This window comes from Pelophylax lessonae (genome assembly GCF_965119305.1).
Source record: "Pelophylax lessonae genome assembly, chromosome: 1".
Lineage (NCBI taxonomy): Eukaryota > Metazoa > Chordata > Amphibia > Anura > Ranidae > Pelophylax > Pelophylax lessonae.
The window spans coordinates 38,385,972-38,413,958 of NC_138768.1; the positions used below are offsets into that span (position 1 = coordinate 38,385,972).

General features: G+C 41.5%; 1 protein-coding gene across 14 annotated transcripts in view; it reads right to left on the minus strand.

Moving 5' to 3' along the window:
- The window catches only part of CELF4 (CUGBP Elav-like family member 4), a 1,612,756-nt gene that overhangs the window by 1,275,988 nt on the left and 308,781 nt on the right, over positions 1-27,987 (minus strand). For all 14 annotated transcript variants that reach the window (XM_082261568.1, XM_082261569.1, XM_082261567.1 and 11 more), the window contains exon 2: positions 14,292-14,374. In XM_082261568.1, coding sequence (XP_082117694.1) covers positions 14,292-14,374 — 83 coding nt within the window. The remainder of the gene's footprint in view (positions 1-14,291; positions 14,375-27,987) is intronic.

The following is a 27,987-nucleotide window of genomic DNA, read 5'->3' on the forward strand; positions in this document are numbered from 1 at the left end:
TGTCAAATGGCACCATCAAAGTACAAAGTGTGACATTTCATGGCCACCAAGAGCCCTTCCTCAAGAGATAGTGACTGTTCCAACCATAAATGCAAAATGTCACCAATACACCATTAAGGTACAAAACAGGACATTCAATTAGTCACCACTAAAATGCAAAGTGCAACATTTCAGGACAGCTAAGGACCCATTCCTCAAGCAATAGTGATGGTCACTATTGTTTAAGGAAGGAGTCCTTGGTGACCATGAAATGTCACACATTGGTGGTGATTAATAAATGTCTCATGTTGTACCTTCATGGTGAGCTGGTGATATTTTGCCTTTTTGGTAGGACCGCAGTCACTATCACCTAAGGAAGGAGTCCTTAGTGGCCTTGAAATGTTGCACTTTGCACTTTGGTGGTGACAGTTTGCATTTTTGGAAGGACCACCATCATCACAGATTGAGGAAAGGGTCATCAGCAACCCTAAAATGTCGTATTTTGGTGGTGACTAATAAATGTCCCATTTTGTACCTCAATGGTGTGCTGGTGACATTTTGCATTTTTGGTAGGACCATGTAACCCATTCCATTAGAAAATTCTAAGCAAATAGCTATACAGCAGGAATAAAAGAACCTCCCCTACTGCCTTTTGATTTTCACCAGTCAGTGCAACCCGCGTCCACTGTATACCTGATTGGTGACTGCATCTAATGTGGATGTGGGACAGTCACTGTTCGGCCAGCAATTTTACACCTGGCTCCTTAGACAAAAGTCTACTGAAAAATCATCTGTTGTCAAGTTGAGTAGTGCCCTCTACTCGAATTTTGCTGACGTTTGGCCACAATTTGAGCAGGCTTTACTCTGGCCTTTCACTTCTAGAGGCTGACCAACGTAGTAGGGGCTAGAGGAGGTCAAGTATATGTGTCTGTAAAGGTCTGCATTAAAGCTGGCTATACATTATACAATTTGATAAATTCTATGTACAATTTACCAAAACTATGGCTTATGAAGACAACCCTAAACAACTCATTCAATTTTCATCTAATCAGGCAGACCCTAGTACTACATAGTTGTTGCTAGATCCAAAGGAAATTGTACACACGCATTAAATTGCCTTTTTTTCCCCTTTTATTGGTTGAACTAGGTGTCTTTTTTCAACCAGACTAACTATGTAACTATGTGTGCTCAGCCTTAAGCATTGTAACTTTGTGCATGGGAAAAGCAAAGATTCACATTAACCACTTGCCGACCGCCGCAAGTACATATACTGCAGCGGTCAGCCCCGGCCAGGCAAAGTGACGTACCGGTACGTCACTAGCCTGTCACTAGCTTGTGAGCCAATAGCGGGCGAGCGCGCGCCCGCTGAGGCACGCGCCCGTCCTGGCTCGTTCCCTAACAAGTCGGTGCGTGTGACCGGCGGACATCGGGTAACATTGAAGTCTATGCAGGTCGCTCCGGGTCACCCCAAAGAAGCTCCGGACCCTTTTTCTAAGTCGGAGCGACTTGTGTCGCTCGTATTAGAACGGGTCCGCAGCTTCTCTATGGAAGGCGACCTACGGCGACCTGTCAGGCGACCAGGTCGCCCCAGTGTGAACGGGGGCTTAATAATCAGCGCTCAAAAACAAAGTGCAACATTTTGGAACAATTAAGCACCCTTTCCTCAATGAACAGTGATCATGGCCCTATCAAAAATGCCAAATGGCACCACCAAAGTGCAAGGTGTGACATTTCATGGTTACTAAGAGCCATTGCTCCAGTGACTGCGGTCCTACCACAAATGCAAAACACTAAATGCAACATTTCAGGACAACTAAGGACCCTGTCCTCACGGAATAGTGACCACCTAAAGGAATAGTGACCATGGCCCTATCAAAAATCAAAAATGTCAAATGGCACCATCAAAGTACAAAGTGTGACATTTCATGGCCACCAAGAGCCCTTCCTCAAGAGATAGTGACTGTTCCAACCATAAATGCAAAATGTCACCAATACACCATTAAGGTACAAAACAGGACATTCAATTAGTCACCACTAAAATGCAAAGTGCAACATTTCAGGACAGCTAAGGACCCATTCCTCAAGCAATAGTGATGGTCACTATTGTTTAAGGAAGGAGTCCTTGGTGACCATGAAATGTCACACATTGGTGGTGATTAATAAATGTCTCATGTTGTACCTTCATGGTGAGCTGGTGATATTTTGCCTTTTTGGTAGGACCGCAGTCACTATCACCTAAGGAAGGAGTCCTTAGTGGCCTTGAAATGTTGCACTTTGCACTTTGGTGGTGACAGTTTGCATTTTTGGAAGGACCACCATCATCACAGATTGAGGAAAGGGTCATCAGCAACCCTAAAATGTCGTATTTTGGTGGTGACTAATAAATGTCCCATTTTGTACCTCAATGGTGTGCTGGTGACATTTTGCATTTTTGGTAGGACCATGTAACCCATTCCATTAGAAAATTCTAAGCAAATAGCTATACAGCAGGAATAAAAGAACCTCCCCTACTGCCTTTTGATTTTCACCAGTCAGTGCAACCCGCGTCCACTGTATACCTGATTGGTGACTGCATCTAATGTGGATGTGGGACAGTCACTGTTCGGCCAGCAATTTTACACCTGGCTCCTTAGACAAAAGTCTACTGAAAAATCATCTGTTGTCAAGTTGAGTAGTGCCCTCTACTCGAATTTTGCTGACGTTTGGCCACAATTTGAGCAGGCTTTACTCTGGCCTTTCACTTCTAGAGGCTGACCAACGTAGTAGGGGCTAGAGGAGGTCAAGTATATGTGTCTGTAAAGGTCTGCATTAAAGCTGGCTATACATTATACAATTTGATAAATTCTATGTACAATTTACCAAAACTATGGCTTATGAAGACAACCCTAAACAACTCATTCAATTTTCATCTAATCAGGCAGACCCTAGTACTACATAGTTGTTGCTAGATCCAAAGGAAATTGTACACACGCATTAAATTGCCTTTTTTTCCCCTTTTATTGGTTGAACTAGGTGTCTTTTTTCAACCAGACTAACTATGTAACTATGTGTGCTCAGCCTTAAGCATTGTAACTTTGTGCATGGGAAAAGCAAAGATTCACATTAACCACTTGCCGACCGCCGCAAGTACATATACTGCAGCGGTCAGCCCCGGCCAGGCAAAGTGACGTACCGGTACGTCACTAGCCTGTCACTAGCTTGTGAGCCAATAGCGGGCGAGCGCGCGCCCGCTGAGGCACGCGCCCGTCCTGGCTCGTTCCCTAACAAGTCGGTGCGTGTGACCGGCGGACCCGATGTCCGCCGGTCACTCGCGATCGTTCGCCGGGAAGGGAGAAAGGCAGGCGGCTAATGTAAACAAGCCGCCTGTCATTCTCCCCTGTGTAAAAATGGAGATCAGACAGTTCTACTATGTAGGACCGTTGATCTCTGTTTTTACAATAGTAGCCATGTCCAATCACAGTTAGAAACACGCCCCTAGGACACACTTAACCCCTCCCTCTCCAATACAGTTAACCCCTTCCCTGCCAGTGTCATTTTTACAGTAACAGTGCATATGTATAGCACTGATTACTGCAGTAATGTCACTGGTAACCCCAAAAGTGTCAAAAATGTCAGTCAAGGGTCAGATCTGTCCGCCGCAATTTTGCAGTCCCGCAAAAAAAAATCGCAGATCGCCGCCATTACTCGTTAAAAAAAACCCACCAAAAATGACAAAAATCTTTCCCTTTGTTAGTAAACGCGATAACTTTTGCGCAAACCAATCAAAATACGCTTTTTGGTATTTTTTTTTACCAAACATAGGTAGCATAAAACAAATTGGCCGAAAATGTTAAAAAATGTTGATTTTTAAATTTTTTTGGGGGGAATTTCATATAAAAAAATGTGAAAAATATTGTTATTTTTGCAAAATTGACGCTCTTTTTTTGTTTATAGCGCATGATCAAAAAATCGCACAGGTGATCAAATACCACCAAAAGAAAGCTCTGTTTGTGGGAAAAAAAGGACGTCAAATTCGTTTAGGTACAGCGTCGCACGACTGCGCAATTGTCCGTTAAAGTCATGCAGTAAAAAAATCGCAAAAAAAACCCTGGTCAGGAAGGGGGTAAAATCTTCCGGGGCTTAAGTGGTTAAAGACAACAATCAGATAGGCAGATCTTTCTATGTTGCTTTTTATCTACGCATTTTCGGCATCCAGAATGCCGTTTTTTTTAGCCAACGATCTGAAACGTTAAGCCACCATCTCCAAACTTTTTGTGATCATTGTAAATATGTTCTGGGCCGCATTCACAGGTTTGTACAGCAGGTTTGCAGAGCAATAATTAAAGAAAATCTTTTTTTTTTTTTTTTTTGTTAAATATAATTTTAGTGCTCTTTGCCTCCGTACTCTTTAGCAACGTCTTTCTATCCCTCCCCCGGCGAACGTGTTGATTTCCCCTGCCCTTAGATATAATTTAGATGTGTTTTCTGTAAAAGATTCTGTTGTATCCAGAGAGCAGTTTACTGTATCCTCTGCCAGGATAAGAAAACAGGTTTGCTGGGATACGGAGGGATGAGGTTGAAAAATAGGTAAGGGTTTCGTTCGCACCACACCATGTGAAACAAGTGTGCATAATGTGTGAGTGTGCTGATGTGCAATTATGGTGTGTCGTTATTATGCTTTTTATTTTAGGACTTTTTAAAATTCTATGTCATTCTATGCATTGTGGCAGATTGCAATATGTTATTGGGTTATGGAACTCACTGTACTATGCAAAAGGTGTCCTATTTTTTTTTTTTTTTAAGCCATAGAAATATAGACATCACATCTACCCATTTTTTTCAAGTTATATATGTTTTTATTTTGTTTTTATTTTGTTTTTTTGCCTTCTTTTGTCTGAGAATAGATCTATGTTTGTCCTAAGCATATTTAAAGCCACTTACTGTTGACTGACTCACTACTTCTTCTGGAACTTTATTCCATTCAGTAACATAATACTTTCTAAGATTAGTTTTGAACGTTCCTCCAGTAAGTGTGAGGTCCATGTCCCCGTGTTCTTGATCTTGGCTTCATATTGCAAATACTGCCCTCGAACCTTATTCACCTCCTTGATGTATTTAAAAGGTTTCAGTCATGTCTCCCCCTTTTCTTTTTTTCTCCAGGCTGTACATCAAGTTCTTGAAGCCTCTCCTGATATGTTTTATCCCTCTGACCTTTCACCATTTTTGTTGCCCGTCTGGACCTGTTCTGTCTTAGCAATATCTTTTTCTAGACGAGGACTCCAGAACTGGACACAGTATTCTGAAAGAGGTCTTACTAAAGATCTATATAGAGGAATCAGGACCTCCTTCCTCCTGTTGGTGATCACTCAAGTGATATAAAGATCTATATAGGGGAATTAGGACATCCTTCCTCCTGCTGGTGATCCCTCAAATTATATAAAGATCTATATAAGGGAATGAGGACCTCCTTCCTCCTTCTGGTGATCTCTCTAGTGATAACTAAATATCTATACAGAGAAATCAGGACCTCCTTCCTCATACTGGTGATTTCTCTAGTGATAACTAAAGATCTACATAGAGGAATCAGGACCTCCTTCCTCATACTGGTGATTTCTCTAGTGATAACTAAAGATGTACATAGAGGAATCAGGACCTCCTTCTTCATACTGGTGATTCCTCTAGTGATAACTAAAGATCTACATAGAGGAATCAGGACCTCCTTCCTCCTGTTGGTGATCTCTCTAGTGATGCATCCTAGAATTTTCTTAGCTTTTCCCACTGCATTGCCCCACTGTTTTCTCATTTTGCAATCATCTGTAATAATAGCCATATGCGAAAGACAATTGGCATATTGCCTTGTTCTTGCATTGCTGATGTGAATGAGCCCTAAAGAAAAACAATTAGTATGCAACTATCGAAGCCAGACCTTTCACTTGTATTACATCTCTTGCCCACGTTTTGTAATGATATGAACACAGGTGCAAACAATGCACACAGCTGTGTAAAGATCAGTAATACAGCGATGAGTACAGAGCCGTAAAATAAAAAAATAGAACATTTTACATTTGAGTGCAGTGATTTTTGCGCAGACATGTGTGTACGCAACATTGGCAACTAGAAGAGGCTTAAGAAGTATTTTTCACATGTACATGAATACGCACATATATGCACTTATGTGCATGCGTACGCAAGGTCTTTATGGAACATTCTACTCAGTATCTTTCTGTCAACAAGATCCTGAGTATAAACATCAGTAATTTCTTACTTCTGTGCGCAAAAGGCTTTGACCTTTTTTTTTTCTTTTCATTAGCCTATAATTCTACAAAAATAAAAACCAAATTCTTATGCACAGTGATCAAACTTGAAAGCTTTACAAGCTCCTAATCACAAGAGATCAAGAGGTCGTAAAATTAGAGGCTTGAACCATAGTTTTGCTGGTCTCCATCTGCCAACCTGAATAAGGGAATGCATTCGCTCAGGGCTTTCGCCATGATGTCACTGCCCAGCCCTCCACCTCGCTTAATCAGAGAATGCTATGCATTCATTGAGAGAATGCAAAGGGTTCTCTGAATAGTTCCCATGCAGAGTGGCTGACATTGTGTGTTCACAATGCAGCCGGGCAGCTGTTTGGCATGGGATCCGGAAGCTAGTGGAGATCACTGGAGTAGTGATGTCTACTACAGTGATTTCCAGCTTCTAGAGCAGCCTTTCTCAACCTTTATACCCCAGAGGAAATTGTTTTCAGGTTTCGGGGAACCCCTAGTGAGATTAGTCCATTGGGGGTCATTAGGAAAATCTCTTTTTAGTTGGTGGTGGTAAGTGGAAAGTATGCCAAGTGGTGCTGGGCCTGGGTCTAAGCAGTCACTATCAGATAGGAGGTCAGTTAGCCACAGCTCAAGGAACCCCTAGCCACCCCTGGAGGAACAGATAGCAAAACACTCTTGCACTTAAGTATCATAGCCCTAGCTGGCTAGGGGCCCTAGTGTGGCTCCCCCACTGTCGGATCCAGGACTTTCGAGCTATGGATGGGTGGCTCAGTAAAGCGGATTTATATTCTCATGCTTGAGTGTAGTTTTTATTTTATTCTCTAATAAATTCATGTGGGATAATGGTCTAGGCTGGTGTGCCATCTTTCTTTCCATTTTCTACATCCCCGGAGGAACCCTAGGGCTCCATGGAAACCTGGTTGAGAATGACTGTTCTAGAGGGATCCCACAGGTATGGCATATGAAATTTTTACACTGGTCCAATCTGGTCCAATGTAACTATGTTAAATTATCCATACCTGGAATTCTTATTTAACTCTTCCTACAGCAAAATGGGTTCAAGAAAAGAGCTGGATAGTATAAAACCTTATAAATAAAGAGATCATAATTTCAACATCTTTATGTTTCCTAATCCAACGGCAAGCGTTTTAGGGTGAAAAAATTCTTGCCATTAGAGACACGAAAATATTCTGTCATTTGGTTGTATTCCATGATTGGACGGGATAGAAAAACAGTCCTTTCTTTACATTGCAAGGAAACGATTTGCCAAGGTTTTCTTTACAGTGACTTGCAGAATGTAAGCAATTTGGACACTTTGCCGTATTCCCAAATGATTCCAGCAGACAATATCTCCGAATAACTGTAGCGAGTCAACATAAAGTGATGAATTAAAGCAGAAAGGTAAATATTTAACCCCACAGCTCCCAGAGGAGGTATGTATGTATTTCCGGATATAATCATGGCTTAACAAGTCCCATGTGCCAACCTATAACGGGGGAGGCTGGTAAGACATCTAATCTACATACACACAACACACGCTTGCTGTACTGCGTTCTGCTGTGACAAATACATATAGTGATTCCTCAAGGCAGCACAAAGAGACATTTAGTATATGTACCAGTGGAGAATAAAGCATGCAAGTCGCTTAGTTTGCCTATTTTGTTGTTATGCTGTATTCAGTCCTCCCGGTAGGCCAGTGTGACTAAAACAGCAAATTGTAAAAGACACACTATAGTGACAACAGAAAACCAATATTATTTTAGGATTTATGTGTTAACACATACCACAAAATCTATACGGCAAGAATTGTATGGAAAAATATAATTTTATTAATGCTAAATTTTTTTTTTTTTTTCGATAAAGGACAAAAGACATTACATACAAAAGAATCAGAATAAATACACAGAAATGATGAAACTCAATTATCCAATATCAATTAGCAAATATAAATCCATCTTATTTTACAGCCAGCCATCATTAATTAGATTAGTCAGTGTTGTAGGTAATGATACTCAAATAGTAAGACACATCCAAAGAGTCTACGCATTTCATGGAGTTCATCCACTTCATCAGGACTATGATGTCTCATCTACAGTGCAGAGTTCAGGTTACTAAGGCCCCTTTTACTCAGGCACCCCTGTCGTGCAGATTTCGCTTGCTCAGCGGGATATCACTCCGCTGATCCCCACTGAGCAGACAGATGACAGGTCCTGTCTGCTCCGCTGTGAAGAGCAGACACAGACATAGTCCCGCTCTCCTCTATGGGGAAATCAGGTGGAATTGGACCATCTGTCCACTTTAAGCTGATCCTATCTGAGCCACCAGACGGATGGAAAATAGGACCACTGTCTGTCTGGGTTTTGAGGGCAGGATCAGATCGGATAGCAGCGAGTGTCAGCAGACATCGGCCACTCCATAGGGGAGACTAAGGGGCCAATCAGGTCCGCCTGAAAAACTAAAAGATGGACCTGATTGGAAAGCCCGTGTGAAAGGACCCTAAGTCTTGCACGCTTTGGTTGTCTCATACAGCATAAGACATCCAAAGTGTCTACTCGTTTCATGGAGTCCATCTGCTTCATCAGGTCAATGATGACATCTACAGAGTGCAACACTTAGCAATCTAGATTGCTAAGTGTTGCACTCTATACTCTGTACAATGTAGTCCTGATAAAACAGACGGACTTCATGAAACTCATACATATTAAATGCCTCCTACTATCTGTTAAACATTAGCTATAAAACTGAATAATCTGATTAATGATGGCTGTTGAATTAAATGGAATTTTTACATATGCTACAGAGTGTAGAGTGCAACACTTAGCAATCTTAGCAATAAATAGTAAGAAACATTCAACAAATCTATGTGCTTCACCTAGTCCATCTGCTTCATCAAGACTTTGTTGTCATCTACAGAGTACATCACCTAACAATCTAGATTACTAAGTGTTGAACTATGAGCTCTGTAGATGGTATTGTAGTCCTGATGAAGAGGATGGATCCTGTGAAATGCATAGATTCTTTGGATTTTTCTTAATATTTTTTCAACGTTAGCTATAAAACTGAATAAACTGATAATGATGGCTGGTAAATAAGTTGGATTTATTATATATGCTAAAGAGTGCAACACTTAACCATCTAGATTACTAAGTGTTGTACTCTATAAACAACATTGTTGTCCTAATGAAGTGTGTGGTCACCATGCAATGCATAGGCCTTTTGGATGTCTCTTACTATTTTATACAACCAAACAGTGCAAAACGTATTAATCTGGATTGCTAAGTGTTCACACACTTCACACTGTAGATGACAATGGAGTCCTGATAAAGCAGATGGACTATGTGAAACATGTAGATTCTTTGCCTGCCCTTACTTTTTGTTTAACATTAACTCCACAATGAGATAATCAGATTAATAATGGCTGTTGAACAAGATGCATTTATATATGCTATAGAATGCCACACTTAGCAATCTCGATCAGTAGTCGCCAACCAGTGGTCCATGGACCACTGATGGTCCATGAGAAAATGTTGGTGGTCCCCAACATTGTGGCAGATGTATACCAGTTTCTGTCTTTTCACAGGGTTTTCGACTGTCTAATATAGATTGAATTTTTTTCTATTTTATATCAATAACGTCATTTGTTTTGTAATTCTGTAGTGAGATAATAACGGTTTGAGCTTTTAATTTATTTGTTCCTCATTTAGTTATGACATGCAAATTTCGTAGCACTTTTAAAGGGTTCATTAGAAATGCACTGGATTCTTCTCCTTTGTGTAAGCATTAATTACCATGTATTTTTAATTAATTGGTAAAATGGCAGAAGGTGGTACCATACCGGTGATGTGTCATTTTATGCTTGGACACAATGGATTTGATAAAGACCCAAGAAGATGGAATGCATCATCTAGAAGAGCGTGTTTTTTTGTACTTGCCTTTCATTGTTTTTAAACTGATTATAACAAAGAATTAATTTTTATATTCCATGGTTAACTTGTGGTTCCAAATCACTGGAAATGCACCTTTGGTGACTTTTCTTGGTGATTGGATAAAAATGTCTGTGCTCATTCAAAAATTATCAAATAACTGTTAAATATTTACATAACTTCTTCAGATGATAAGGCATAAAAAAAACATTGATAGCACCTTTGAGTAGGCAGTCGGACATTTTGGCATCTGTTTTGCGTGAGGAACCCATGAGGGAACTGCACCAGAACATCTCTACCTTATATTATTTAGTCTAATAAATACTTTCTCCCCTGTAGAATGGTGCTTTCATCTATTCTCTTTGTATGTATTCTTGAGAACCAAGATGACTTAATTGAGTCATACTTAAAACATATTTATTGAAGAATCCAAAAATCCATAGTTGACAAAAATATCAGAGACAGGGGACAAGACATATTTGACGCTTTTCACGAAATTAAATTTGCTTAATCATAAATTTTAATTTAATTTTGTGAAATGCGTCAACTATGTCTTGTACCCTGTCTCTGATATTTTTGTCAACTATGGATTTTTGGATTCTTCAATAAATATATTTTTATTTATCTTCAAGTCGGAGTGCAGTTTTCTACTTCTAATGAATACAGCTGCCTGGATTGCGGATCTAACGAGCACCTGACTTGGATGTTTTGGACACTACACACCTGAGCGGTTTTCCCTGTGTATGTATATACTTAAAACATATCCAAGCATTAGAGCTAGCTATAGATATACTTCCGGTTCCGGCGCCGCATGGAGTAGGTGAGCGTTCTGCAGCTCCCGCGGCGAGTCCCCCCGAAACTGCTTAAAAATCCTGCCCAGCACACCTCACCAGCCTCCGCACCTCTCCCATCGCCCATCGAGTCCCAGGGCCCCGGCAGATACCTTCTATATCCCGCCCGATGGAGCGGTTTCTGGAAAAGGCCGCCCCTGTGCCCTCCGCCGGCCCCATCACAAATCGAGGCCCCGGTCTCAGCCTACTCCGGCGCTGCTGCGGATTCAGCAGCCATGGACATCACACAGGTGCAATCAGGCACCCCCCAGCAGCCCTCTGCCCCTGTGTCTCCCATACCTGGCACATCCACAGAGCAGATTGCCCAGGCATCCCCTACCATCGCGGCCTCTGTGGAGAAGGCCGTGGCTGCTGGCATGGCCAGCATAAAAAAGGAGCTGGAAGCACATTCCCAGATGCTCAATGAGGTGGAATCCCGTCTTTCTACTGTTGAGGATGAGCTGTGCCAATTTCAAGGATCTGAACAGTCACAAGATAAATTAAATCGCATTATAATGGATAAACTGGAGGACTTGGAAAATAGATTGAGACGGAGCAATCTGCGATTTATTGGGGTTCCGGAAAACGTTGCCCCCTCAGCCATCCCTGAACTCTGTGCAAAAAATATCCCCGCAGCTCTGGGGCTACATGGCACGTGCGTGGTAGAACGGGCTCACAGGATGGGTTTATACTCTGAAGAACGCAAAACCCCGCGCCCTTTGCATTGCAAAGTATTTGAATTATGCGGACAAGTCTGCTATCTTACAAACATTTCGTCAAACGTCTAATTTCCAAATTGAAGGCATGAAAATTCTGATATTTGCAGAGCTAGCTATAAACTCGAAGCCTTGTTATAACTATGTCTTAATGTACAAACGCATGCGCTCATTTACGAAATAGCGCCTTACAACTTTTTCAGTGATAAGAAAATGGCAATTGTAGGCCACACCTTCCTCCTGCTCAAGCACTTCCATATCCACCCACTTTCACCAAGATCCGCCCTGTTATTAGCCCAAGAAATTGCACCCTATTAACTGTTTGGAAGTTGTGAAGTACCATTATACCAACCCAACCGTTCAAATGAGTCATCAAATGAACAGATCAAGTAAAATAATTGTTCATAGGGTCATTCACATTTAATATTGCATTACATGTCTCAAGAATTTACAAAACGAACTTAAGTGATAATAGTAATTAAACTCTTTTACCTAATCTACATTTTATTAATTGCACAACCTGAGCTACAAAAGTGTAGGTTTCAAAGCCAATCCATACAGGGTACCACAAATCTTAATCAATTACAGTTGAAAGACACAGATGCAAACACTTGGGTTGAACTTTCCTAGAATTGGAACCTCTGAAGTAAATATTGAGTTCAACAGGTAAGGTGGTGTTACAGCTAGTGATGATGCAAAATTCAATGAAACCTATGGCAACTCGTCCCAAAGCAACCAATCACATTGCTGTTTACTGAGTTAAAGTCAGTGAGAAATAAATTTGTTTTGGTTGCTTTAGGATAGTCCACTTTGCAAACGACTCTTTTACTTCAGAAATTCTTTGGTAAAAAAAATATTTGTTTTCAACATAACAAACAACTTCAAATTCAAACCACAGTGTGCACTTTATCACAATATCCAGAAGATTGAATCTGGATATCCTTACCCTCCATATGAAATTATCCAAGCAAACACAATTCAGAACCAATTTTTAACCAATCACTGCTATCCAATTAGGCCAAAAGTCGGTAAGAACTTTACCAAATACAAAAAGCCTATGACTAATCTCATTAGTCTGGGTCCATATAGTCACAATCTTTCTTCCACACAAATTAGAGATATTAAACAATGAACACAATCCTCAAGGAGTTAATCACATACTACTTAGCAACACATCTCTTGTTCATTTTAGGCCCCTATAATACTAGCATGGGATCTGTTATCCAAAAAGACTTTAGGTTTTCCAAATAATTTTTCAAAAATGTTGTTAGCATTACTGTTTTTTTTTGTAATTTTCTTTTTTTTTTTGATGGCATGCAGTTACAGTGCCTGTCTTCAGTGCTGGGCTGGTAGAATTAGCAGTCTGGTATCTAAAACCCTACCACAGTTGTGACTAAATGGCCAATCATTTATGTGAATTTGCTTCACGTTTGACTAGGTAAAGTTTTTCGGGAGGGGATTTAACTGCGGGGTATTTAAACACAATAAACTTACAGTAGCTGACATGGCAAAAAAAAAGCACACGGAGACTAAGAAACTCACAGGAGTGGATATGCATATCCAAAATAAACCTGCTTTTCTGGAACATGCCACTGTTGCCAGAGGGCCAGTCAAGGTCTCTTCGAAAATCAATACAATTATAATTTAAAAACACACCAGAATGACCTTAAAGTCAAAATCTGGGCTTAGCAAATATGTAGATCAGGCATGTCCAACCTATGCGGCCCAGAACCACAGGCAATGCAGCCCACTGCCCCCAGACAATTTTTTTTTTTTTTTTGCTGGGGAGGAAGGAAGTTGGGTGTCGGGGGCAGGACCACAGCGGCTTCCAACTTACTGTAGGCAGAGGCTGCCTCGGAAGGGATCATCCTCTAGTTGTGTTAAATTAGTACTGGGGGGGCGCGGCAGTGCGGGAAGGGCGCGGCGCCGTTTTATTACTTATATACCTTAACTATAGTATATATTTTATATGTGGCCCGAGAAAATTTCTCTACACTCAATGTGGCCTAGAGAAGCCAAAAGGTTGGACACCCATGATGTAGATAGAAGAGCCTGTGTGTTCCCTATTGAGACTTGGTGTGCTTTGTGCATTTTTTCTTCCAGATTTGTCCAGTAATCCATTACGTGGTTAGGGGCTTCCTGTAATAAAGACAGGTCATTGGTCTTTTCTCTCTTTCCTTTTGTAGGGTGACTGGTCTTGTCTCCGCCCCCTCCTGAAGTTTTCTGCAGGCAGCCTGTAGTTGAAGGACGAGATGGGCCCCTCCCACAGCTGGGTTTGCAAAGCTATTGCAAACAAAATGGATTTATATGCTTTGTGGCTATCGAAAAATATATTTAGATATAGAGGTTCAGTTTAGAGAATTCTCACCTCTCCCAGACTACAGAGATAAGGTACAAATGTATGAAAAAGCAGTGATATTTAGAAATGTAACCTTCAATATTTTAGGCATGGCTCCAGATCGAAGGCTTAGACAATTTCCAAATCCAAAGCATTTTAAATAACAGTTCCCATTCTGTACTAATATGAGGGTTAGCGTGTTGCTAGGTCCAATATAGAAAAATCCAGCTCTTGCAGTAGGAATAAAGCATTTGACCTACCCCAGGAAGAGTCTTCTGTTCATGCAGAGCACTTTGAGCTTTCAGAGCAGATTCTCGTTCACAGTATGTAAGGAAGGCGCAGCCTGTAAAGAGCAAGACAAGACATCAGCATAAACCCAAAAAGTTTCACCAAAAACAAAATTACTTTTTGCACATTATAACACAGATATAATCAGGGCTTTTTTTCTGAGCAAATAGGTGCAGGAACTCCCCCCCCCCCCCCTTATGAGCCACTTCTTGTCTCCGCCGCCCCCCCCCCCACATCGCCTCCAGGCACCATCCCTTGGCTTCACCCCCTACCCACCTCTCAGTAGCTCCCCTTTTAGAGACTTCAGAACCAAGTATAATTTTGTGGTGACAAGTAATTTGTATGGAATTTAACAAGAAAAGCAGCACAGTAGATCCCCAGCAGCAATAGACCCTTCCTAGCAACGACAGGTTCCCCCACCATCAATAGACCCCCCCAGCAATAATGTACCGCGGTAACAACAGATTTCCTAGCATCAGCCCAGCATCAATAGACTTTGCAGCAGCCAGCAACAATAGACCCCCCCTCCCTCAACAGTAGATCCCTTCCAGCAACAATTCACCCCCAGCAACATAAGCCCAAATCAACAATAGTTCATCCACCAGAAACAATAGACCTCCCCAGCAACAATGGACTGCTGTGCAAAAATAGATGCCCTCCAGCAACAATAGGTCCCCCAACAGCCAGCAACAATACACCCTCCCTCAACAGTAGATCCCTTTCTTCAACAACCGACCCCACCAGCAACAAAAGCCCACCCCCAGCAACAATAATACACCTGCTCAATGCAACACTAGATCCCCCAGCAGTAAGCATCAATAGACTCTCCAGCAGTGCTGGGACAAGGGGTCATACAGCACCCAGGGCAAGGATGCCAAACTGCCTCCCCCCCCCCCCCCTTGACAGTCATAAGGAGAGAAGGGCTTCTGTGAACAAGAATAGTAAGACCTCTCGAAAGTTTGGTATTATTAGTTATGTAGCTCCTTGAAAACAGTAAGAGGACATAGTATAATTTTCCATGGTTTAAGAAGGGATTCTTAGGATTCCTTTTGGTCCCCTTTGCCCCAAGCCTTGTACCATATATTAGTTGAACAAAAATATGGAAACACTACATGATTTGCAGGTGTGAAAGTGATGACACAGTGGTGGTGCAATCATGGTTTGGGCAGCCATATCTTGGTATTCTGCAGGCCCCATCATCACCTTGAAAGGTAGAGTCACTGCCAGTGACTATGTACAAATTTTGGCCGACCATGTGCACTCCATGATGCAGACATTGTTTCCCGAAGACAGCGCCATTTACCAAGAAGATAATTCTCCGATTCACGCAGCTGGTCTTGTCAAATCAGGGTCTGATGAGCATGCAGATGACGTCTCACACCTTCCCTGAGTGCCGCAATCTCCGGACCTCAATATCCTCAATATCATAGAGACACTATAGTCAATTTTGGAGAACAAGCTTCAGGCTCATTTTACTAGTGCTTCCATATTTTTATCAGACCCCTGTAGATGTGTTCCATACCTTACACTGAAGATGGCCTTAAAAGTTTAATTTTATATCCTTATACTATCCTTAAAGTATCCCAAATATCCTTAAAAGTAGATTCCTGGCCTGTTTACGCTCAAAAAAAGGAATAAGCTACTTATTTTTGGGAGATGTGATGGAAGAGTTGGTATATACAATAAAATCTTATTTCGTATTAGACAACCCTTTCTTTTGGCATTGTGTACAGAAACCATTGCTAAACTATTCAGTTTAGAGGCAACTTTCCGATGCACAATCAGTGAAAAAATAAAATTCTTTCAGTTTTCCCCCAAGAACCATCCCCCCATCCCCTCTTTGGATGCTGCTATTTTGTCCCTTTCACAGTTTACCAGTCATAGACCTCACATTACAGACACCACGGACCTTTCTGTGACAGTCATGCATCTTTGCATTCTGCAGACATTACTGATTGTAGGTGACCAGTAGTATCTGGAGGAGTGGTTACAGATAGAGTTGAGCGGACACCTGGATGTCCGTGTTCGGCGGGTTCGGCTGAACTTGAAAAAAAAGTCCGGGTCCGTGACCCGGACTTTTTCCGAACTTTACCCGGACACCGAACCCCATTGAAGTCAATGGGGACCCGAACTTTCAGGCACTAAAAGGGCTCTAAAAAACCAATGGAAAGGGCTAGAGTGCTGCAAATGGCAGCAAAACGTAGTTAAGAGCATGACAAGTGCTCTTAAAAAAATTCCCCTTTAAATTTGTAATTTTTAAATAGCAGATTAGAACAGCACTCTGTAGTAAAATATAGCTGAACGCTGCACACAACAGACTGATAAAACATTTTTTTTTTCTCCCTCCTCCTCTCCCTGCCTACTCTCTCCAGCATGTCCCTAAAATGCTTTTCTATCTTTCCCTGCCTACACTCCGACCTGTTCCTACATTCTTTTTGGGCACAATGATTTTTTTCCCTGTCTGTCCCTAATCAGCAGCAGCCAGCACCGTTGTGTGTGCTTTCCCTACACTACAGCAGACTGACGCACAGCGCGCTATGTGTCTCTAGCTTATAAAGACCTGGGTCACATGCTTCAGCTGGCCAAACACAGTCATGCCATTAGTAGGCATGGCTGTGATGGCTTCTATGGCACACCAGTTAAATGCTTGTTGATTGGCTGTTGAAAGCCCACCATTAAAACCGCGCCATTACATACAGGAAATAAAATTACCGAACACGGATTTTAAACCCGGAAACACAGTAAAGTTTCCGGGTCCGTGTCCGGGTAACAAAAATCCAATTATCCGGTACGGACCCGAATAATACAGTTCGTGTTCGCTCAACACTAGTTACAGATGGACATAAGGGTCTAATTGTTTGAATATCAGAAACAACAGTGTTTATTCCTCATGGCCTTCATGTTATTGAGGATAGATAGTATTTAAAACAGCTGATTTAGGAATAGTCAAGGTACTTACATGCTTGTTAAATGGAAATATTTATTTTATTGGTGCCTTCCATTTGCACAGTTCAAATATCTCCCCCCACCACCACTATGGGAAGTCGTGGTAATGGTACTCAGCCATTGGTTGAGTGGCTATAGCAAAAAAAATAAATAAAAAAATGGCCAGCATAACACGTAACCTTTATTTTCTGATTAATCACCTAACCTATACTGTAGAGAGGTCCTGAACTCTAAACATGAAGATGTCTATGTTACAGGGAACATCTACTAATGTTAATTGTGCCTAAGCTAAAAAAATGTACCCATTTTAGATTTCTCCTGAAAAATAACAATGCACTTTCTGTGTCTAGATGCTTCTATGCCTTGAGGCTCACAGCTGTATATCTGCAGTGTGAGATCATCTAAGGCACCACTGTCTCTGACTGCTAGTCTCACTAGATTTAGTATACGATTTGGTGATGTCACTGTTCTGCTGCTCACTGTTCTCCTTGCTGGAGAGTAAGCTCAACCTGAGGCCCTGCAATGCAAGAATCCCACTGCAATTTCATGCTGTGGGTCTGTGCATTCTCCAACTATCCTGCTGCCAAATGATTACTCATTTTTCATTCATCAGATCACCAATCATCAAGGAGGTAACTATGGCATCAGGAAACAGGGCCACCACTCTAAAAAGTTAGGCACCTTCACACAGAGACAGTGCAGAACAAGGCATGACAAGTCAGTATTAGAGAAAAGATCCGCTGCAGGGAGCTTACAGGCAATAATGGTATTGAGTCCTTCTCCTAACTTCCACAGTCCAGCTCCTCTTTCAGGTAAAACCAGACCAGGCTATGGACATTCAAATACTTATATTTTCTTAACAAGTAGTAAATAAACTTTAAAACAAGGCATCAATGACCTGTGTATGTGCACGCACTGTGGAGTAGTTTGTCCTCAAAGTTAGTAGCCACAGCTTTTCAGTTTTGCTTTCACTTACTCTCTATAGCCCCCCCCTCTTCCTTATCTACTTCCCCACCTCAATGTTTGCCTGCTGAAGGACCAGGAACCTAGTATGAGCTTCAGAGGGTGAGGAAGCAGCATGGTGCAAGTGAAAGTTGAGATTAAGCAGCAGGAGGGGGAGTGGACTATTTTTTACATGACAGTGTTACTTTGCCATGAATGGAGAACGTACAGGTTCACTTTATTAACCTAATCCATAACAATAAATTTAACCTCTGCAGCAGCATTATGAAAATGCATCTGAACTAAAAATGATCCGAACTATCATCTGCTCCTGGAGTCTTTTAAACAAGTTCATAAATAAAGAGTAATGCTTTCTCCCCGGAATATCTGGCGCTTCCACACAGTTCCAAGAGGCACCCTGATGGAGATTATTTAATTACGTTTCACTCGTATAAATATTGTTGTTTAATGGTGTATACGAGGAGATACATCAAATCCGTAATTAAAATCTGTAGCCATCGGTACGACATTAGAATAGGTTTATTAAATTCCTTTTTATTTTCTGCAGAAATGTTAAATTCGGGAACACTATTTCCTCACTGCAGTCAAGCAAAGGCCCTAAAAATTTATTCTGACAATTTTCTTTTTTATCTTTAAAGGGCAAGCACACTTGTACAGTATATAAAACCCTGAATTACACTTCAATCTACCTAATTACATTCGTTCTTGGTGTCAGGGGCCAAGTGATGGTAGACTATATGGCAAAAGCGTTTGTGGAAACCTGGCTTTCCCATCTATATGAGCTTGTTGGACATCCAATTTCCAAACTGTGGTCTTTAACCACTTGCCGACCACCGCAAGTATATATACTGCGGCGGTCAGCCCCTCACAGGCAAAGTGACATATGGGTACGTCACTAGCCTGTGAGGCTCTGGGGAGCGAGCGCGCGCCGCCGGAGGCGCGCTCCCGCTCGGTGACGGACTCCCCCCCCCCGCACCTGATGTCCGCCGGGCACTCGCGATCGTCCGTTAGAGCAGGAGAAAGGCAGGCGGCTAATGTAAACAAGCCGAGTGTCATTCTCCCCTGTGTATGAATAGTGATCATACGGTTCTACTATGTAGGACCGTTGATCACTGTTCCTACACCTCAAGCCACAGCCAATCACAGTTAGAATCACGCCCCTAGGGACACACACAACCCCTCCCTCTCAAAAAAAAGTTAACCCCTTCACTGCCAGTGTCATTTTACAGTAACAGTGCATATGTATAGCACTGATTACTGCAGTAATGTCACCGGTAACCCCAAAAGTGTAAAAAATGTCAGTCAAGGGTCCGATCTGTCCACCGCAATGTCGAAGTCCCGCAAAAAAAAAAATTCGCTGATCACCGCCATTACACGTTAAAAAAAAAAAACAACAAAAATGACAAAAATCTTTCCCTTAGTTAGTAAACGCAATAACTTTTGCGCAAACCAATCAAAATACGCTTTTTGCGATTTTTTTCTACCAAAAATATGTAGCATAAAACATATTGGCCTAAAATGTTAAAACATTTTGATTTTTACATTTTTTTGGGGGGGGAATTTCATATAAAAAAATGTGGAAAATATTGTTATTTTTGCAAAATTGACGCTTTTTTTGTTTATAGCGAATCAAAAAATCGCACAGGTGATCAAATACCATCAAAAGAAAGCTCTGTTTGTGGGAAAAAAAGGACGTCAAATTCGTTTAGGTACAGCGTCGCACAACCGCGCAATTGTCCGTTAAAGTCACGCAGTGCCGAATCGCAAAATAGGCCCTGGTCAGGAAGGGGGTAAAATCTTCCGGGGCTTAAGTGGTTAACATGGAGCTGACTCTCCTATAAAGCTGTAAAAGCCTTCACACATCTGGGAAAGCTTTCAACAAGATTGTGGTGTGACCCATTTAGCCAAATGAGCATTTGTGAGGTCCGGTACTAATGTTAGATGAGAAGACCTGGCTTAGTGTTCAATTCACCTCAAAGGTATTCAGTAGGGTTGAGGTCAGAGCTCTGTGCATGCCACTCGATTTCTTCCACACCAAACTCACAAAACCATGTCTATATGAAGCTGGCTTTGTGACCAAGGGCATAGTCATCCTGGAACAGAAAATGGTCTTCCCCAAATTGTTCCTACAACACTGTAAGTGCACAATTGTCTAAATTGTCTTTGTTTGCTGGAATATTTACAGCAACAGCACCATTCTGAAATATTTAGAGGGGTATACTCATACTTTTGGTCTAATAGGTAGGTTTGATAGCCTTATAGAGTAGCTATAGATGCTGAACTTTTATTGCAGAGAAACATTTTTATTCCTAGCTCCCTTCGCAAAATAATCCCTGAGAAACAGCACAATAGTTGTGTATGCCCATTGAGGGATTTGCACAGCTCCTCTCAGTGCCACATGACCACATTGCATGCTACCAACAAGAGCCTCTGCAGTTATTTATATTCTAGGATCAGTCAGCAACATACATTTTCAATTTTAGTCTAAATGGTATTAACAAGACCTCTTCTGCATGATTGAGGACTAGTCATGCAGCAGCTGACCACTAGGATATTACAAAAGATGAGTATAGTTAAGGCATCATAAAGAATTCCCACATAACAGTAGGATGGGTCCCAGTAACTGTGCAGCCCACATCTAGTATAAAGTGTTTCTTAGGCCCTAGAGGGTCCTTGTCCAGCTGCACAGTCTGCATGAATGGTATACATGTAGAGGTGTCCACAACTGGAGCCTAAACGAATATACAATACCAGTTCAGAGTATTACTATAGTTCACTATAAATCAGGGGTCTCCTAACTTTCTAAACAAAGGGCCAGTTTACTGTCTTTGAAACCATAGGGGTGCCAGATTGTGGCCAGTGGGGGTAGGAAATGTCCTGAATTCAATGCGAATAAAAAATGCCTTAGGTTTGGTGGATAGTGCGAGTAAATAAATTAAGTTGTGCCTATGGTCAGTAGGAGAAGAAATAGTGCCCCATCATTGGCATTAGTAGGAAGAATAATGCTCCATCATTGGTGTCAGTGGAAGTAATAGTGCCCCATCATCCGTGTCAGTGGGAGGAATAGTGCCCCATCATTGGTGTCAGTGGAAGGAATAGTGCCCCATCATCCATGTCAGTGGGAGGAATAGTGCCCCATCATTGGTATCAGTGGGAGGAATAGTGCCCCATCATCCGTGTCAGTGGGAGGAATAGTGCCCCATCATTGGTGTCAGTGGAAGGAATAGTGCCCCATCATCCGTGTCAGTGGGAGGAATAGTGCCCCATCATTGGTATCAGTGGAAGGAATAGCACCCCATCATCCATGTCAGTGGGAAGAATAGTGCCCCATCATTGGTGTCAGTGGAAGGAATAGTGCCCCATCATCCGTGTCAGTGGGAGGAATAGCGCCCCATCATTGGTGTCAGTGGGAGGAATAGTGCCCCATCATTGGTGTCAGTGGGAGGAATAGTGCCCCATCATTGGTGTCAGTGGGAGGAATAGTGCCCCATCATTGGTATCAGTAGGAGGAATAGTGCCAGATCATTGGTGTCAGTGGAAGGAATAGTGCCCCATCATTGGTGTCAGTGGGAGGAATAGTGCCCCATCATTGGTGTCAGTGGGAGGAATAGTGCCCCATCATTGGTGTCAGTGGGAGGAATAGTGCCCCATCATTAGTGTCAGTGGGAGGAATAGTGCCCCATCATTGGTGTCAGTGGGAGGAATAGTGTCCCATCACTGGTGTGAGTGGTAGGAATAGTACTCCATTGTTGGTGTCAGTTGGAAGAATAGTTCCCCATTGATGGTGTGATTGGGAAGAATAGTACCTTGTATCAGTGGGAGGAATAGTACCCCAAGGCATAGATATAGGCCACAGGGGGCCACAGTTTGGAGACCACTGCTATAAATAATTTCAAAGCCCAAAAAGTGACTATACAATTGAAGAGGAGCCATGGCTGAAAGTTAAAATTTGTTGAAAATCAAATAACTCAACTGAAGGCAATGATATTTTAAGAATTAAGACAAAAAAATAAAGGGAAATAACTATTTAAACTAAAAAAAATGGCTAAATTCTTGGCAGAAAAGTTGGACACATTTCACGCAATACTTCTGGGCAGGTCTTCAACTTCCTGTCACATGATTTTGGCCTGTGCAAGCTCCCTCTTAAGATCTGCTGTCTGCGAGACTGCAGTTGGCTCAGGAATAGGACGGCATTAAGACCCGAGAACACACTATCCTGTATTTTCACAGTCCTAGATAGAAGACCTTTCAGAAGGTGAGAATACAGACAACTGTGGGGATTTATATAACAGGGTGACCAGGTGTAGAAGATTAATTCCAAGATGAAAACTAGAGTTTCCCAGCAGGTAGGCCACTTCTCCTCAGTACATTTAAAATGTTCATGTTGGACCAAAGTGTACCTATAGCACAACATGACCCTGATGTAGATACTACATTGTTTTGCGGTATAGGTTTCAGTATTATATTATGTTATTGCACACAGAGATAAATTTTCTGTGTTTCTGAATCTCCCCAGGTGTGACCGTGGCAGGTTACACTCTATTAACTTGTTTACAGCCTGTGGAGAATGCCGATCTTTGTAATGTATCCTGCAGGGTGATGAATAGATGAGGTGGAGTATAGAGGGTATGGATAAATATAATAAGGCTTCTTCTTTCTTTATTGGAGAGATAGCTTTGCCCAATGGTTCAACCTATGAAATACATAGTTCGGTATTAATTTTGCACTTGAAACCAATTACAGCTCATCAAAAAAAAAAACATTCAGTTGTAGGTAACCGACTTGATGTCTACAGGACTCGAAGAGGTGAGATCTTCAAGGTTGAAAATCTGAGCTTTAGCACATCTATATAGGTCGAAGTATAGGCAGTCGGTTAATTAAAATGCGCATAGACCAATATATTTCATAACGGAAATTTCACAAAGGCTTGACGTATTTGAAAGGAAAGTGCTTAGGGGAATATATGGAAAAAAGAAATATGGAGATATTCAGATATAAAAGCAGGATATATTAAAGATAAGGATGCAATAATATTAGCAATAAAATCCATCTAAAATGGCCTGGGCAAATTAAACAGAATTGTATGCGAAAGAAGACTCACTAAACAAGATCAGGAGAAAGATATATTGGCCGACTCAGAGCAAGATGGATGAATGAAATCAAAGAGGATGTATGGGAGACTAGAATAAGATGGAGAGTTAGGAGCAACCAACCTTCCCCAAGCCAAGTTCAAAAGATTAGACCAGTCAAGGTCAAGCCATTTACACGACTAAACCAGCTGGTTTGACAGCTTAAACGGCTTGTCCACCTTATAGACAAAGCATTACAATGTTTACCACTTTATCCTATAGCTCAGTTGGGGCTCCAATCTGTCCAGCCAGCATTGGGGCTAGGACATATTATATATATCATAATTTTGCCTTTATTAGATTCAGTTTCTGATCCTGTATGTGTATTCTGTTGTTGGATACTGTATGTCTTTGTGTGTTCCTGTCTATCTGCAGCTGCTCAACTAGGAAATCCCAAGGGTTGAATGATGAGTATTGTCCTGCTGCATTTATTCCACTGGTAAAATCTGTTAAGGACCAGGCACTCCTAATCCCATACTCCCATGACTTAACCATCATCTAGCAATGATTTACACTCCTAATTGAATGTTCTAATGCTGTGTCAGTATTGAAGTTCTGTGGTTGACTTTTACCTACTTTTCTTTGTGTTGACACCGCTTTGACTACTGTCCTTGCTCTTGAATTCCCACTATGCTCCACTTATTAGGACCATTCAACCCAGGAGTCCCCAAATCTTCAGAAACATACAGAAAAAAACTTTGCTTACATGACACATAGCAAGAGCAGGGCCATCTTACCGAATGGGCAAGCTGGGCAGTTGACCCAGCCCCAGTAAAGCATTAGTCCGAATTGCCGTGTGCATCCCGCCACCAAACTTAGCAGGTGGCAAGCGCCTGTCGGCCCTATGCTACTGTCAGGTCACTTGGGCCGTGGAGGGGGAGCTCACAACTGCAGGAATGCCTGTCTACCTGTCTGCCTGTCTGAACAGGCACACACAGGACAGTCGAGTCTGACTCCCGTCCGTGTGTGTGTTCACCGGACCCAGCCGCCCAACTTGGAAGCTGTCATTAGTCTGGCACTGCTGTACCAATAAATATTGCATTATCGACAATTTGTATTTTTATTCTCATGGGTGATTGTGTAGGCAGGGCCCCAGTGCACTGCATTGCCCGGGGGCCTATAATGCTCTTAAGATGCCACTGAGCAAGAGACACAGTTGTTTGGATCCCCTGGTATGATGATACCTGCCGGTATGACCTTCAGCTTTGGGCAGAATCTTTAAGAGGAAAGTCCATAGAATTGCACAACCATCTCAAAATCCCCAAATGCTGCACACCGGTGCCAAGCTTTTCTCTTATTCTGATGCCCCAAGAAGAAAACATTAGGCTTTTATTAACCTTAGATGCAAGTTACTACCCCCTCTCTTTAGCACAATCTGAGGAAGGAGAAGTCTGAAGGTATAAGAATGTATGCTGATAAGCTTTTTAGCAGATTACCCATTTATTCATCATGCTCATATACAGTGGCAGATTGCTTGAACTCTATTTCTCATAACTTTCTGAATCTCTGGACACGCCCAGGAAAAATAAGTTCCTCTGCTTTTTTTCCCTCAGCAGCTCAGAGAGGCCACACCTGATGAGGCAGAGGTAGCTTGGCAAGCAATCTGCAACCAGGTAAGAAGCCCTAAACTTTCAGAACCAGCATGTGGGCAGCTCAGCCAGAGCCTAATAGCATGCAGCTTCTCCTGAAGACTAGGCTATCGTCGGGAACCCCCGGAGGACTTCAGATTCAGTGGGGTGGCCGGTTGTTTCCCTGGGCCTTGGAACCCTTGAGCTGTTCAACTGTGTTAGTGGGGCTACACTGGACTTCACTGTGAGGGATGTTGTCTATTAGGATAATCACTAAATTCTTTGCTGCTATAGAGTCTTATAGTGACTATGCTTTGCAGCCACGTGGGAAGAATAGTGCCACGTTACCCTGATTGAACAACAGAGATATTGCTGTGAGGAATCCATATTTGTGCAGCATTCATATATTTGTGTAGTTTTTAATATTCTGCGACATATTTATGGATTATGATCCTGAACCCGATTTCATTTTTGCTTTGAACTTTGTACCTGTTTAGTAAACTGCAATGACAGTTATTCTCTGTCTGATCATTCTGCCGATTACCAAACCTTTTCCAGTTAAAAAAAAAAAAGAAAAACTCTGCCATGGCCGGTCCCAAGCCTGTGCTGCAAAAGGTGGAGGGTTGGGTGCTGGGACAGCAAACCAGCTCCCTAAAAAAGGAAGAAAAAAAAAAAAAGAAGAGCACGACCATGGCCGATTCCAAGCCTGTGCTGCTAATGGAGGTGGGTTGGGTGCTGGGACAGCATACCAGTACTGTAAAAACTGTGAAAAAAAAAAACTCCACCATGGCCAGTTGAAAGACCCTGCTGTGAAAGGAGGAGAGCTGGGTGCTGGAATTACTGACCAGCCCGGTAAAAAAAAAAAAGAAGAAAAACAGCACGTAGATTCTGGAGACAAAAAAAAAAAACTCCATCATGGCTGGTCCCAAGCCTGTGCTACAAAAGGTGGAGGGTTGGGTGCTGGGACAGCAAACCAGCTCTCTAAAAAAGGAAGAAAAAAAAAAAAAAAAAGCTCCGCCATGGCCAACTCCAAGCCTGTGCTACAAAATGAGACGGGTTGGGTGCTGGGACAGCATACCAGCTCTGTAAAAATTGTAAAAAAAGAAAAAAACTCCACCATGGCCAGTTTCAAGCCCGTGCCTGTGAAAGGAGGAGAGTTGGGTGCTGGAATTATTGACCAGCCCTGTAAGCCCTGTAAAAAAAAAAAAAAAAAAAAAAAAGAGCACGTACATTCTGGAGACAAAAAAAAGAAAAAGAAAAACTAAAAAAAAAAAAAAAAATAATAATAATAATAATAAAAAGCTAACCAGGCACTAGGAAATTGGACACAAACCGCCAAAGAAGCACATTTGGCAATTTTACATCTCATTTGCCACACTAAACTTTTTGTTAGCACCTGAAAGAGGAAGACATGCTTTAAAAACAAATCTAGGGAACCAATCAGAGCACTGTACCACTCTACAGACTAGACCAGCCTGCATCCAATCAAAACAGTTCAATTTCAGATATTTCAGGTATACCGATAATTGCCTAGAATCTCCCAAATGCGTAAAATTCCCAACGATTCAACCAAGACCTCGTGCCTTAGGACTTTACTGTATGCATCTGGTCAGTCTTTTGATTCTGAAAATAGTGTCAATCTGTATAAATAAAAGATGATAACAGCAGAGTAAGTTATGATGGGAATCTTAAATCTCTGCGGCCACATTCCACAATATTACAAAACGGCTCTTCTCTAGCCCCGAACCCCCTGCTCTGCTCATAAAACACTTTATTGTAATATTTGAATATCTTACCCGCTTGACCACTTTCTGCTTTAATTGAATTACTGCAATATTTCATTTAATGTGCAATTTTATTTTAACTCCACGAGATTTTTTATTAGCATTATTAATTGGCAGCACTGGACAGATCTGATCTATTTCTGTTTGCAGCTCTAACTGGGCGAAGTAAAAAAAAAAAAAAAAAAAAGTAATAAATAAAATAGAGGCAGTGATCAGGAATACCCACTGGCTTCTTAGGCAATGCACACAATAAACAGTAACAGTGGGGGATACTCAATGTACACTCCTCACCCCTACTGAGCTCCTCCAAGCTCCAGGCCAAAACCAAAACCACATTGGTTCATACTCACAAGCAGCTATACAAAGCGTTTGCTTCAATGTGCCCTTCAGTTCGATAAAGTACATATAATCCCAGTCACTAAAATATTTTCCTTGAAGGCAAGGACCGATGTGAATGTATAAAATATATATATGCAAAGCGCGGCGTAAATTAATGGCACTGTATAAGTACCTGTAATAAATAAATATACAATCTTCAAAATGGTAATGCAATTCCAAAAAATCATTTTTATTCTTCCGAAGATTGACCCAGCCTTGTTCTGACATTTGTTGCTTACAAGTTTAAATTAGTATTTTTTTTTTTTTGCTAGACAATTATTTAGAAACCTCCAAATATTATATTATTTTTTTACTAGAGACCCTAGAGAATAAAATGGTGGGTGTTGCAATATTTTATGTCAATCTGTATTTGCACAGCGTTCTTTAAAACTTAATTTAAAAAAAAAAAAAAAAAAAAAACTTTTTTTAAACACAATAGTTACTCCAATTTTTTTGCATAATGTAAAAGATAATGTTACCCCAAGTAAATAGAAACCTTGCATGCCATGCTTTAAAATTGGGCATGCTGGTGGAATGGCGACAAACTACAATACTTAAAAATCTCCATAGGCAATGCTTTAAACATTTCTACAGGTTGCCAGTTTAGAGTTACATTTAGCGTTACAGAGGAGGTCCAGTGATAGAATTATTGCTTACGCTCAGACGTTCGCGGCAATACCTCACATATGTGTGCGTGACCTATGTATGCGTTCACTACTGCCCGCGAACACGCGGGGCGGGGGCGCTTAGAAAAAATTTAATTTTTCTTTTACCTTTACTTTATTATTTTTTTAAATTTTTACCAAAAAAAAAAAAAATTATCACTTTTATTGATATCGCAAGGAATATAAACATTTCTTGTGATAACAATACAGCATGACAGGTCCTCTTTATGGAGAG